This window comes from Physeter macrocephalus, chromosome 20, assembly GCF_002837175.3.
Source record: "Physeter macrocephalus isolate SW-GA chromosome 20, ASM283717v5, whole genome shotgun sequence".
NCBI lineage: Eukaryota > Metazoa > Chordata > Mammalia > Artiodactyla > Physeteridae > Physeter > Physeter macrocephalus.
In genome coordinates, this window is record NC_041233.1 from 15,100,040 (window position 1) to 15,114,575 (window position 14,536).

Consider the following 14,536-nt stretch of genomic DNA (forward strand, 5'->3'; position numbering starts at 1 on the left):
TAAAGACTTAGTGAATATTAAATGAAGTAAAATAGGATATGGTCTTTTTGGTGAAGCAAGCAGTAGATTTAGACTAAAGTCTTAGGTGTGACTCTTACCCATCAATAACTAGTTAATGAGTTGCTGTTAACCTCTTAGCCTCAGCAACCTCATCTGTAAAATGCGGGAAGTATCTACTTACCTCACAGCTACCGAATGAAATAATATTTTTAATGTATTCTGCATCATTCTTAGAAATGCTACACAAATACTAGGATTACTTTGTGAGTGTTTGTATTTTTGGCTTCAGTATTAACTTGGAGCTTATGTGGAAGAGGCACTAAATCATTTGTTAAAGTGATCAGAGAATGACTTTCCAGTTTGTGTAAAATAATGGTAGCCGCCTAAATTGGAATCTCTTCAGGAAATCCTACAAAAGATTTCACGTCAACAAGGAAAGCAAAATCATCTACAGCCCACACTGACAGCATAACTAGAAAAGAGACTATCACAAACTTCAATTTACATGTAAGAGAGGAAATTAACAACTGAAAACATCAAAACCAGTTCCTGGAGGCCTTACCCAAGAGTCAGGTATCACAAAACGCAAATAAGATCAACTTATGATCTCCTCCACAAGATCATAAGAAAAGAGAATGGATATAAAACCAGTGCTACTACAGCACTAGTAGGGGCTCCAAAATAATTCTGGTTCAGAAGTTGTTAGTCTTGTGGAGAAGACAGACATGCAATAGGGGAGGTATCCTTTAAAGGCTTGGCCATGAAAAAAAAAAAAAAAGAAGGGAGGAGGAGGAAAAGGGGAGAGGGACGGGGAGGGGGAGGAGGAAGAGGAGAAGAAGAAGAAAGCAGCTGAAGTTAAAAACCCTAAGAAACAAAGCAGTATCAAAGGGCTTCCCTGGTGGCGCAGTGGTTGGGAGTCCACCTGCCAATGCAGGGGACGTGGGTTCGTGCCCCGGTCCGGGAGGATCCCACGTGCCGCGGAGTGGCTGGGCCTGTGAGCTGTGACCGCTGGGCCTGTGCGTCCAGAGCCTGTGCTCCGCGGCGGGAGAGGCCACGGCAGTGAGAGGCCCGCGTACCACACAAAAAAAACCCCAACAGTATCAAAGTATCAGAAAACCAACCAACCAACATCCCAAAAGGAACCATTTATTAAAGAAACTACTTTTCATAGTTCCAATAATAGAAAACACTCTTGAACTAAGAAACCAAGTAAGCCTTTTTACCCAACCCCCCTCCCCACCACCATCACTTGGCCCAGGAAAATGCTACATCCTACATATTTCATTTTGTTTCATTAGGAACAACAAAAAAAGGATCCAAGCACCCACAGAAAGCTATTATAAAGTGAAAGTAGAAAGAATCAGAATGCTTCAGCTGATAAAAATACCCCACCAAAAACTTTCCAAAAGTTACAGAATAACAAAAAAGGTAACACGATACTCCAAAATGAATTAAGTGTAGCTAAATAAGCTATTGCAAATATGAGAGAAACCATGAATCTGAAATCTAACACCTCACATTAGTTAAGGATAAACAGCAGGTAAGTAATGCAAAAAGAAGAAAAAAAAATAAGAGAACAAGGAAAGAAGCAGGAAAAAATAAAATCATCTCTAAAATGAAGAGTAAATACAAGGTGCCCAAGGACAAAAATATAAAACTGAAAGTACACTAAGGGACACAGTGGATGAGAACCAAAAGAACAAAAATAAAATAAAGAGTTTAAAAACATCAAAGAAAAAGTGAAAGACATAGAAGACAGGCAAAGAAGATCCAACTTGTATGCAACTGGAGTCCTTAAATAAGAAAAATAAAATAATGAGATAGGATAGAATTAATGTTTTCTGGAGGCTTTTTTATTTTATTTTATTTTATTTTTTTGTGGTACGCAGGCCTCCCCTGTTGTGGAGTACAGGCTCCGGACGCGCAGGCTCAGCGGCCATGGCTCACGGGCCCAGCCGCTCCGCGCCATGTGGGATCTTCCCGGACCAGGGCACGAACCCGTGTCCCTGCATCGGCAGGCAGACTCTCAACCACTGTGCCACCAGGGAAGCCCTCTGGAGGCTTTAACTACAGGAAAACCTGAAAATAAAACAACTGAATCTACACATTTAAAAGGCACTAAATGAGCTAAAATGCTCAGCAGTAGTCACATTCCAGTAAAATTACCAGCCTCTAAGATAAAGAAAACGTCTTTCAGCTTCCAGAAAAATAGACAAAGACATTTACAAAGGAAAAAAATTAGTCCACAAAGGAAAAAAAAATTAGCCATTAGATTTGTTGATAACATGACAACAATGGAGCAAGGTATTCAAAAAGCTCAAGAAAAGAAAGTGTTGGCCAAGGATTTTGTATCCAGCCAAGCTGCACTTTAGGTACCAACACTAAAGAAAAGCACTTTAAACATGGAAGAATGTGAAGAAAACTGTACTCAGGTTGTGGAATCTACTAGCTCAAGAGTTTCCTCTAAACAAGAGATAATTTTGGAAAGTACAACAAAAGGACAGGTAGTGAACATTATATATATTTAATTGCAGATCAAAGACTAAAACAAAGGTGAAGTTACAAGTACAAGATTAGTATGTAAACACTACCCACCTACCAAAGGAGAAATACAACCCTAAAAAACAAAAGATAGAAAGGTAGAGAAGGAAGAAATGGGAAAATAGAATAAGTTCATTGACTTCTACACAGAAAATAGTAAGTAGAAACAAAATGATATCATTTAAAGCAGAAAAACTAAATAGGCGAAGCCTAAGAAAAAAAGAACTAAGGTCATTATAAAGTTATCAGTATATACTTTTTAAATATAAAGTTCTAGTAACTTCTATGACCAATAAAACTCTTCTTAAATTAAATAAACAGACTGGGCTTCCCCGGTGGTGCAGTGGTTAAGAATCCGCCTGCCAATGCAGGGGACACAGGTTCAAGCCCTGGTCTGGGAAGATCCCACATGCCGCAGAGCAACTAAGCCCATGTGTCACAGCTACTGAGCCTGACCGCTACAGCCTGCGAGCCACACCTACTGAAGCCCGTGTGCCTAGATAGAGCCCATGCTCTGCAACAAGAGAAGCCACTGCAATGAGAAGCCCACGCACCGCAACAAAGAGTACCCCCACTCACTGCAACTACAGAAAGCCCGCGCACAGCAATGAAGACCCAACGCAGCCAAAAATAAATAAATTAATATTTTTAAAAAAGAAAACAGACCACATGATAAAAGACAAGTTATAATTATAATACACATAAGTTAACATAACATGAAAGAACATATGACAAAGCTGCAACCAAATATATCAGTGATATATATGTAAGTATGCTTAACTCCTCTAGTAAAAGGATTTCCAGATAGGCTCATAATGTAAAACCCAACTCTGGGATGAATACAAGAAACACATCTTCAACCAAACAATTCATAAAGGCTAATAAACTAAAGAGATGGGCAAAGATACACCAAACAAATGCAAACAATAAGAAATCAGGGTATATGATCTTGTTATCAGGAAACTGTAGAACTCAGATCCGAAAGCATTATAGGACAACAACAACAAAAGGACACTTTTATAATGCTAAAGGCTGCAAATGGCAACAAATATATAACAAGCACTAAAGTACCAAATGTTTCATAAAACATTAAGTACAGGATATAAAAGGATAAGACAGCAAAACCTTAACAACAAAAATCTTAACTTATCTCTTTCAGTCCAAGATAGTTCAAGTGGTCAAAAAATAAAAACATAATCAATAACATAAATCTTTGGCATATATATAAATATATATATACATATCGAACTTCGTACTCTGAAAAAAGAAATATAACTTCAAAAGCCCATGACAGTCATGAAAATTGACCATATTAAGTCAGAAAGAAAATTTCAAAATATTTCATAAAGTAGAAAAAACTAAAAATTTATTTGCTCAAGATGCAACAAAATGAATTTATCTTCTGGTAATGTTGAAATAGCTCATATCAGAGAAATTCTCCCATAGGAAACAATATAAAATATGGAAAAACTATTAAAAAACAACTACCTGAAGGGACTGGCAAGCAACCAAAAGCAGGAAGAAATTAGAGAAAAGTCAACCCCAGAGGAAAGAAGTGGCACCATGGTATATTCATACAGTGAAATACTACTTATCAATAAAGAGGAACAAATCACTGATACATGCTAGCTACCTGAAGAATCTCAAAAGTATTATGCTGATGAAAAGGATAGGGTACACACTCGACAATTCCATTTGTATTAAGTTCTAGAACAGGCAAAACATATGGTGGGGGAAAAAAAAGCAGAACAGTGGTTGCCTCTTGAAGTGGGGACAGAGGCAGGTACTACTAATCCAGCTTTGGGGAAAAAGAAATACAACATATCCAGAAAGCATGATTTATTCAAAGAGGGAAAAAAAGGCAACCCCAAACTGACACAAGTAACAAATGACTGTTTATGAAACTGATAACATAACCATACAGAGAGAAAAAGATCATTTTAAGTAACTTTTAAACATAGTCTCCTAACCCTTTATCCACAAAAATGTATGTATATTTGTATGTATACACACTCACAAAAAGGAACTTTCTTTGAACTGCATCATAAAAAATAAGATGAATTGACAGATAAATAAAAGGATAGATATAGGATAAAGTAAATATAGTAAAATATTAATTGCAGACTCTAGGTGATGGATATATCAGTCTTCACTGTACAATTCTTTCAACTTTTCTGTATATTGGAAAGTTTTCATAATTTCTGTACGTTGGAAAAGAACTACAAGGACATCTTGAACTTGCCCAGGTGGGTTTATGTCAGCAATCATATTGGTACTATAATTATGAAACTATTTTATATAACCATAGTATAAAACAAATAAGAAACATATAAAACAAATAAGGAAATATATTACTGTTGGTTAGCAATTAAGATTTTCAGCTTAAGAAAAAGAGATACAAATATAAAGTAATTCAAGAAAACAAAGCCTATAAATATCAATATAAACTCATGATTTTTAAAAAAGTCTTTCCCATAGCTATGTCCTTTTCAAGGCCTAAAAGAAGTGATTCCCCAATAACAATGAGCACACCTAGTGCCCACATCTTGGTTTCAAAGTACTATTCACCATTAAAGGGAATCAGGAGTCATTAGAGAAATGGCTGACTCTAGGTCTAAGGCACAGAAAATACAAGGCAAGCCTGGGTCATCTTTTTGTGCCAGAAAGTAAGAAAGTTCTTAAAGACTTATATAGAAGCAGGTCAAAAGAAAAAAAGAAGCCAGTTTGACAGAACTTCCATTGAACAAAATTGGGAAAATTTAATCTATCAAAAAGATTAATGACTATAAATGATAACACATTGAATAAATAAAAATCCACAAATCTATGGAGAGAGAATGAAGAGGAACGGCCTTCCTTACAGAAGAATATTAGCTAAAAAGTATAGAAAAAATAATAGAATTAGACAATCACTGTCTTGTAAAGCCCTAATAATTTAGGCAAGGATCATAAATGGATACAATCATTAAGTGAAAGCTTGTTGGATAACAGAATTATTCTCCCAGCCCCAATATAATAGCCCAAAGGTTACTTATGAATTGCAAAGGGAAAACCATTATATCACAGAGGAGAAATGTGGCAACTGCCATCTAAACCAAGGGATCAAACTCAGCATCATTTAGAGTGGTAAAAACAAATATCACATCGTATCACATTGGCAGCATATACAGTACCCAACCTAACCAAGAAAAATTCTTGCAAAAAAATGTTTAACCTGAGTCTGATTAAGTCTGATCCAACTTCCAGTTACAGCAAAAACAGGGAATATGAGAAAAGGTTCAATAATACCAAAAGAAACAGATGATGGGGCTTGTGGGAGGCCACCCCACAAAATATGCCAAAGTGGAATGTTGACTATTTTGAATTAAAGTCACTTGAGAGGACTTCCCTGGTGTTGCAGTGGTTAAGAATCTGCCTGCCAATGCAGGGGACACGGGTTCGAGTCCTGGTCCGGGAAGATCCCACATGCCGCAGTGCAACTAAGCCCGTGGGCCACAACTACTGAGCCCACGTGCCACAACGACTGAAGCCCACGTGCCTGCAGCCTGTGCTCCGCAACAAGAGAAGCCACCGCAATGAGAAGCCTGTGCACCGCAATGAGAAGCCTGTGCACCACAATAAAGAATAGCCCCTGCTCGCGGCAACTACAGAAAGCCTGCATGCAGCAACAAAGACCCAACACAGCCAAAAATAAATAAATAAATAAATTTATTAAAAATAAAATGAAATAAAGTCACTTGAGAAACAGCCCATGCAAGAAGAACACCCTAACCCTACTTTGTTCCCCTGAAAGCAGGAAACAAAGCTCCCATGGGAAGATATCCTCCCTATGCTGGAGGATGGAGGGCATCCTTATTACCAGAGATCCAGAGTTTGGGGCAGAGGAAGCTGTATAAACAAAACTTCATTACTTCTTCATTAATTTGCTACTCCAAGCCCAAACCCTTTTGTTTTGTCAAATCTCCACAAATAATTTACTCTTTGTCTAAAAAGGTGTATAAACAACATGCTTTGGTAACCTCTTGAGTCTTATACTATGGGACCACCATATATATGAAATTAAATTTGTTTTTCTCCTATTAATCTGTCTTGTATCTATTTAATTATTAGACCAGTCAAAAGAACCAAGAGGGGTAGAGCAGAAATTTTTCCCTCCCCTAAATAGACAAATATACAGTGCAGAATATTTTTAAAGGATTTTTTTTTTTTTTTTTTTTTTATGGTACGCAGGCCTCTCACTTGTGGCCTCTCCCGTTGCGGAGCGGACGCACAGGCTCAGCGGCCATGGCTCACGGGCTTAAAGGATATTTTTTAAAGTCTAGACCCTTCAAAGCATCAATGGCAAGGAGTTTTTAGAAAAAGGTAAAATGATTAAAGAAACTAAAGAAACATAACCAAATGAATCTTGACTGAATTCTGGTTTTGGAAAAGCAACTATAAAGAATTTTCTTTTGACAACTAGGTAAAATTGAATATGGACTGAATATTAGTGGATTATTATGGAATTACTGTCAATATTTTATATATGATAATCATATTTTGGTTATGTAGGAGAATGTTCTTGCTTTTAGAAGATATATGCTGAACTACTGAGATATACATGCCATGTTGTCTGCAACTTATTTTCAAATGGTTCAACACAGAAAAAGAAAAATGTGTATGTGTGTACATGCATGCATGCATGCATATGTATATGTGTGTGAGCATGTGTCTGTGTGTATGAGTACCAAGATAGAGAAGGAGAGTGGATGAACATACATGGCAAACTGTTAACTGGTCCTTCCAGGTGGAGAATATACATGATGTCTATACTATTCTTAAACTTTTTACATATGAAATTTCATAATAAAAAGTTGGTTTTAAAAAAGTGAACGAAGTAGAAAATAAATAAATGATAATCTGGAACATGTCAAGCACAGAGGCCAACAAAAACAGGAAGAACCTAAGAACATGGAAGAAAGTAACAAGAAGAAAAATGAGTAACTGCCATATAATTAACTGTTATTAAATTATAAGCCCTATTTGCTCATCATACACATGGAAGAGAGGATGAGGCAAAACGTTATGAAGCACAAATTAAATAGTTCTTAAATAGTTATACAGCACTGTTAGGTGTTCTGGGGATACAAAGAAGAAAGATAAAAGAATCAACATTAGTTGAGTTGCCTCCATGCTTCAGGCACTAAATCCTCAAAAATGACCCTACGAAATGAGTGGTGATATCATCTCTATTTTTTCATCTAACAAGTAAGAACCAACATTGTCCCTGCCCCTAAAAGTTTATAATTTAATTGATAATACATGTTCACAAATGGAATATAGAATATTAGAATATAGTACACTACAGTGAGATATTCATGGTTCAGATGCTACTAGAACTAAAAGGAGGCAAATAATCATTTTTTGAGTCCTTACTATGAGCATAAAGGAAGAAATGATCTTTTTCTGAATACAATTTCAAAGGAAACTTTGATGATGCAAGTAGGGTATTGAAGAACAAAAGAGGTCTTATGAAATGGGAAAGGAAGATAGGGCACTTCAGTATAAGCAAAAGCACTGGAGACAGAAAAATTCAAGAACTGTTTTGGGGATACAGATCAAGCATTTGGCTGAAATAAATCTGTAAAGTAGAAAGTTAGGAACTAATTTGTAAACTACTATGAAAGTAGTTTGAGATCAGACCACGAAGATTCTGGAATGCGATGCCTACCTAAGGAATTTTAGTAAACGGAAACCATTAGCTGTTTTTTAAGAAGTGGACCAATATAAGCAAGTCTTTTAAGTAGGTACATATGGCTATAACATGCAGGGAAAAGGTAGGGAGATAGTCTCGTTTACCAGTTAAAAGACTAGCATATTGACAGACTGCTGTAACCAAGCAATCCCACCCTTTGAACTAATAAGGCAGTAAGCTGTCCGTGCTCCATTCCGTACCCTCACTAGCTACTGTCTACTCAACCTAGAAAACTTTCCATATTCCACTTTTTTTTTGAGTCACCCTGACTCTATTATGAATTTTACACAAACCTGGGTATCTTTCGCATATTTAGGTGTAAAAAATAATATACCAGAAGGTGTTTCATAATTATGAATTTTACACGACTCTATTATGAATTTTACACAAACCTGGGTATCTTTCACATATTTAGATGTAAAAAATAGATAGTATACCAGAAGGTGTTTCATAATTACATACATTTAAGGAGAACAAAGCTTCTGTACATTATTAGAACATTATGGTAATGGAACATTTAACCAATTACCAATATTCTCAGACAGGTGGTTAAAAAAAGAATAAATGATATGACTATATCACTGATTTCTCAAGTGGGGTTCCTCAACTAAACCAGAGAATGACTATTTTCTCAATTCTCCCAAGAATGGTACCAAACTAGCACTATTTTAAATACACGGAAGTTAAGTCATTGTATACAATGCATGTCTTGGGGCTAATATTAGGGCTTAACTCTTTCCTGGAACCCCAGTTTAAACAGGCTGTAAAATGAAGTAAGACTATTTGCTTACTTTAATAAACTCATAATAAATTGAGAAATAAGTGAAACTGTTTGCAGAATAGTTGTTACTGTATCAGGAGGACCTTGAGTAATTATCTATTAGAAAAACCCAAAACTCAGGCACTAGTTTTTATCTCATTTATCTCATCAAAAGTTACTTATCTGATCACTTCTCTATCTGCCTGTTCTTAAATATTTTCCCTAAAAATTTATTATTTCAATTATTTTGTCTCACCGTCCTTTTCAATACTCTACTGCCAGATAACCTTCCTAAACACCCATTTTATCATGCCTCTTTCTTACTGAAAATAAAATGGTAAAAGATAAACAATGAAATAAATGTAAAGCCCTATAACAAGTTACCAGGGCAGCTTGGGGTAGTACAAAGTACATGGGCTTCTTTGGGGAGGGTTAAGTGAGGCTCAGGCTTTTAAGTCATTTGGGTTCAGATCCTAGCCACAGAGTCACTGTGTGCCCTTTGAAACAGTTATCTAATATTTTCTAAGTTCCTGTTCCCAAATCTTTAATAAAGAGATTTATACCTCTCTCAGTTTGTGATGAGGTATTTGTGAAACCCCAGCACAGTATCTGGCCCCTGGAGAGGCTGTCAGTTAACATCAGTTAACCTGATGTCATTGTAAACTTTCTTGAATTTTGCTACCCACTTCCTTTTCAACTTTGGCTTGATCTTCAGCCTCAACCAAACACGTCTCTTCAATGTTCTTGAATTCATGCTCATTTTTCACCCTAAGCTTTTATTTTGCTATTTTTCTTACTTTTAATCTGCTTTCTTTCTACTCAACAAACCAAACTCTACCCATCCTTTATGATCTGGAAGATTCAGACACAATTCTTCCATTAGACCTTCCTTGATTCTACCATTTCATACTGATTTGATTCTTCTTTGAAAGAGTCTAGATGTACTGTCTGTATTAACAGGCTCCGGACGCGCAAGCTCAGCGGCCATGGCTCACGGGCCCAGCCGCTCCACGGCATGTGGGATCCTCCCAGACCGGGGCGCGAACCCGGTTCCCCTGCATCGGCAGGCGGACGCGCAACCACTGCGCCACCAGGGAAGCCCTGTATTAATTTTTTTTTACATTTTATCATAAAATTTTAGAGAAGGTAGACTAGTGGTAGGCAGTAGACTCGTTAAAATGCTATTTTAATTCTGCTAGCAAAGTAAAAATGGAGCACTTTTCTATCTTAAAGACCATCAAAACCAAGCTAAGGAACAGACTACTGAGTCTCTAAAGGTAAGGTATTTGACTGCTGAATATACAAATATACTCACATTTTGACAAATTCTGTTCTTTGAATTTGGATGCAGTAGCACAATACTAAATAAGTGTTCTGCAAGTAGTAGATATTCAATAAATATTGGATTGACTAATCAAATGGCATAATTTACATAACTTTCTTCAAGGAACTAAAAAAACTATCATGGGATTCTCTTTTATCTTTAGATAATTTTTATGTAGTAAGAAGGAAAGTACTATAATTTCCAGTTACGTTTGATCAGTAACCTCAGGTTATATCTGCACATAACAAAATGAAGTTGTAAACAAAATAATTCATATAGAATATTCAGATTTTTTAAAGAAATAATTCAGTAATTAATGGAAGCAATGAGTGATGAACAAATATAAATGTTCAAATATAAAACAAATATAGCATCAAAGCTATTTTCATCTATCAAAGATAATCAGTAAAGAAACTGAAAATTGTACACATCTTCAGTTGAGAGTCCCAGATATTTTTTCTTATCTTTGTTATATAAATCTAACAGGAATTAAGCTTATTTAACATTTTTCCAAATCAGCAACTTGAGGAAAGTTGCAGGAAAGTTGTTAAAGAAAATGGCCAGTTCACAATTCATTATAAATACTTAAAGAACATGAATATGAAGGGTAGGCATGATTCCCAGAGGAACATTCCATATAACTGTGAGAAATGATATAATATTGAGTGTTTAGTCCCACACTGTACTTCAACCAGTGCTTCTCAAACTCTTCCACTTAAACAGTCCCACTCTTTGACAAAATATTGTTATAAAGGCTGGAGAGAAGGAACATGTATCCCGATGAGTAGCATAATCCAAAACCATGCCACAATTCTAAATGTCTCATGCTTTATCTTAACAATTCATGCTATAAAAAGATATGCCATATTTATTCTTTGGCTTTGCATATCTTGTGATACAAAATCATCTACTCTAAGTAATATATTTGACACAGTTGGTGAAGCACTGACTTAATCCAGTGTATGTGTATCTGAAAAATATTTTCCTGGATTATGATACTGGAATAATTTCCTTTTATAATGCCAGGGATAAATAATAGTGAAAACTGTTTGATATACGTTGAGTACTAATGACATAAAAGGTATTATTAGGTTTTTAATATATATCATCTTAATTTTCAAAATGTAAATATTATTATGTCAACTGTAATGAAGGAAATAAGGCACAGAGATTAAATAGCTATCCCAAGGGAATAAAGCTAATAAATATTAGCCACTTCGTACATAAGTGTTTATTATACAATTTCATCAATATTCTATTTTTACAAAAATCTCTTTCTCTGACCTGTGTTTTTACCTTACTTTTCAAGAATTTCATGGAGGTGTACCATGAACAGCCCAATCAATGGCCACTAATGTCTAAAAAGAAACTTTTAATTAGTGTTACAGCTTTAAGACTGATCAACAATGGATAATGTGAAACCATTTATATTAAAAAGGAAACCAATATCTAGCCACTAAATTGAGTCAATCCTAAGGTCCAAATAAGACTTGGCATTGTAAATAGGATAGGATGTAAATTTCATACACAAAATCTAGACCTGATCCAAAAAGGCAGCATGTAGTGACAGAGAACAAGGACCAGAAGTTACTTAGCAAATGGTAAGTAACCTCTCATTAGCTTCTGTCACTAGTTAGAACACTCACTAGTGTTCTAGCGTCACTAGTGTCACTCAAGTGTCCTTGAGTAAGTCACTTGCCTCTCTGGAACTTACACGCAACATATGAAAGGAATGTGTTAGCAGATTTTTAAGTTCCCTTCCATTTGTATCTTTAATTCTATTCATAGCTTTAATCCCATTCATAGCTTTAATTCCATTTATATCTTTAATTTTGCTGCCTACTCATTTCAATTTCTAAGTTTCCATTACTCTCAGCTAGTACCTTTTTATCAGTTAATTTTTAAGCAATTAGTTTTTTTTTTTAATTTACATTTCTATACACTCAGATATCAGTCTTGGTCCTTCTTCTTAAAATATTTCCTCACTCCTTGCTTCTTAACCACTTCATTCTACAATCTGGAAGTACTGAACACAACATAACTGGCCAGTAAAAACTGCTGCCTTAATAGTAAGTTTACTCTGAGCCCTACTGTCAAAATGTTTATGATATCAGAGGGTACTTCAGTGTATTTTTTTAAAGCTTTGGTGATTTGACATTTCAGGTTAAATTACATGGTGGTTTTTTTTTTGTTCTCCCGTTGCGGAGCACAGGCTCCGGACGCGCAGGCTCAGCGGCCATGGCTCCCGGGCCCAGCCGCTCCGCGGCATGTGGGATCTTCCCGGACCGGGGCACGAACCCGTGTCCCCTGCATCGGGAGGCGCACTCCCAACCACTGCGCCACCAGGGAAGCCTATATGGTGTTTTTAATGCAAATATTTAAGTACATTAAAAGCCATAGGTAAACAATGTCACTAACCATCTTCCAGTTTGATTTGCAATCTGCTCTTCTAATTTCTGCAGCTCCAATGTGTAAGCCATTATTCGAGCATTGCACACCATGAGATTCTTAACTGCATGCAAAATCTGGTCTTTCTGAGTGCTCAGAGAAAGAAGTTTCCATACCCCTTCTCGTATTCGAATTTCTAAATCTATTTTTTCTTGAATGCTGCAGTCCTTGAAAAAAAGAGAGAGAAAAAGCATTTTTAAAAGGTAACAAAACCCCAAATTATAACATTTCTTTTTACCCCTAATAGATGGAAAATGTACTATCTAGTATTATAATTTTATAACATATTGGGAAAGTAACAAAGTTTTAGTGTATGATAGTATAAACTCTTTTAAAGGCTCTGTGCAAAATCTTAATTTCTTGCTTTATTAGGAAGTCTTTACAATCTACTGGATAAACAGAACAGAAACAAAGGTGAGAAATACAACATATTCTTACTGTAACTGTACAAGGTTGAATAGTGTCCCCCACATATTCCTGTCCTACCAGAACCTTAGAATGTAACCTTATTTGGACATCGTTTTGCAGATGTAATTAGTTAAGATGAGGTCATACTGGATTAGTGTGGGCCCTAAATCCAATGACTGTTGGCCTCACAGGAAAGCCAAGTGAAGACACAGAGGGACACACAGAGAGCTCCATGTGAAGATGGAGGCAGAGACTAGAGTAATGAGTCTACAAGCCACGGAACACCAAGTACTGCTAGCAACCACCAGAAGCTGGAAAAGGCAAGGACAGATTCCTCTCTAGTCCCTTCAGCAGGAACATGGCCCTGCAGGTACCCTGATTTCAGACTTCTGGACTCCAAAACTCTGAGAGAACAAATTTCTGTTGTTTTAAGCCACTCAGTTTGGGTAATTTGTTATGGCAGCCTCAGGAAACTAATACAAGAATATAATAACCAATGTGAACAATACAGCACATGCATGTATTATGTAAATTGCACTGTGAGATGGCAAGATGTAACTGATGACACTAAATTAACCAAGGAAAAACTTTCTAAAAGAACAGATGCTGAATAAAGGAACTAAGGTTTAACAGTAGAGAGGTAACAGGCTATTTGTTAGGGTAAGCAACGTAAATAAAATCTCAGAAGCAAGAAAGTGAAAGAAATATGCTAAGAAAATGTCAGAAGCTTTAGCTACCTGGAACAGAGATTTAGAACACAGTTTTGGATATATTTATTTTAGTTTTAAGAGTCACCATGAAACTACTAAATCATTTTCGTTCTGAAAGTTTTTCTTTCCGTACAATGATCTTAAAATGGCCTGGCTCTATAAACAAGTTTCATATGTAACATCAAAATTCTATAAACTGAAATGTACTGTTCTGATTTAAATTCAGTGACTTTTTAAAAATTATAAATCACTAGATACTCTTTAATATACTACAAACATGTAATAATGCTTCAGAATGTCTATTTCTAAAAATAAAGGGATCATCCTAGCTTCTGCAGTTAAAAAAAAAAAAAGAACGCTATAGTTTACCTTTTAACTGGAATAAAATTTATATCAAAAATCTGAATTAATCTAATAACAAAATTTCCAGATATTGAAAGGACAATCTTTTCAAAAAGAAAAGCTGAAAGTTAGAGCAATAGTCTATGATTACCCAAAAAGAAAAACTGCAGATGATTTAACTTGATTATCCAAATCAGTCAAATGTACTATTCACACGCAGAAAACAGATCTGTTTAATTACCTTCTGTAATTACATCATGTAATCGCCA

At 35.9% G+C, this 14,536-nt stretch overlaps 1 protein-coding gene across 3 annotated transcripts in view; it reads right to left on the bottom strand.

The window, feature by feature from the left end:
* Positions 1–14,536, bottom strand: part of RTKN2 (rhotekin 2) — a 74,684-nt gene that overhangs the window by 55,190 nt on the left and 4,958 nt on the right. For 2 of the 3 annotated variants that reach the window (XM_007114331.4, XM_007114330.4), the window contains exon 2: positions 12,778–12,974. In XM_007114331.4, the coding sequence (XP_007114393.1) occupies positions 12,778–12,974 (197 nt within the window). Of the gene's footprint in view, positions 1–12,777; positions 12,975–14,536 lie in introns of those variants that run through there. The other variant, XM_007114332.4, reaches the window with a different exon arrangement.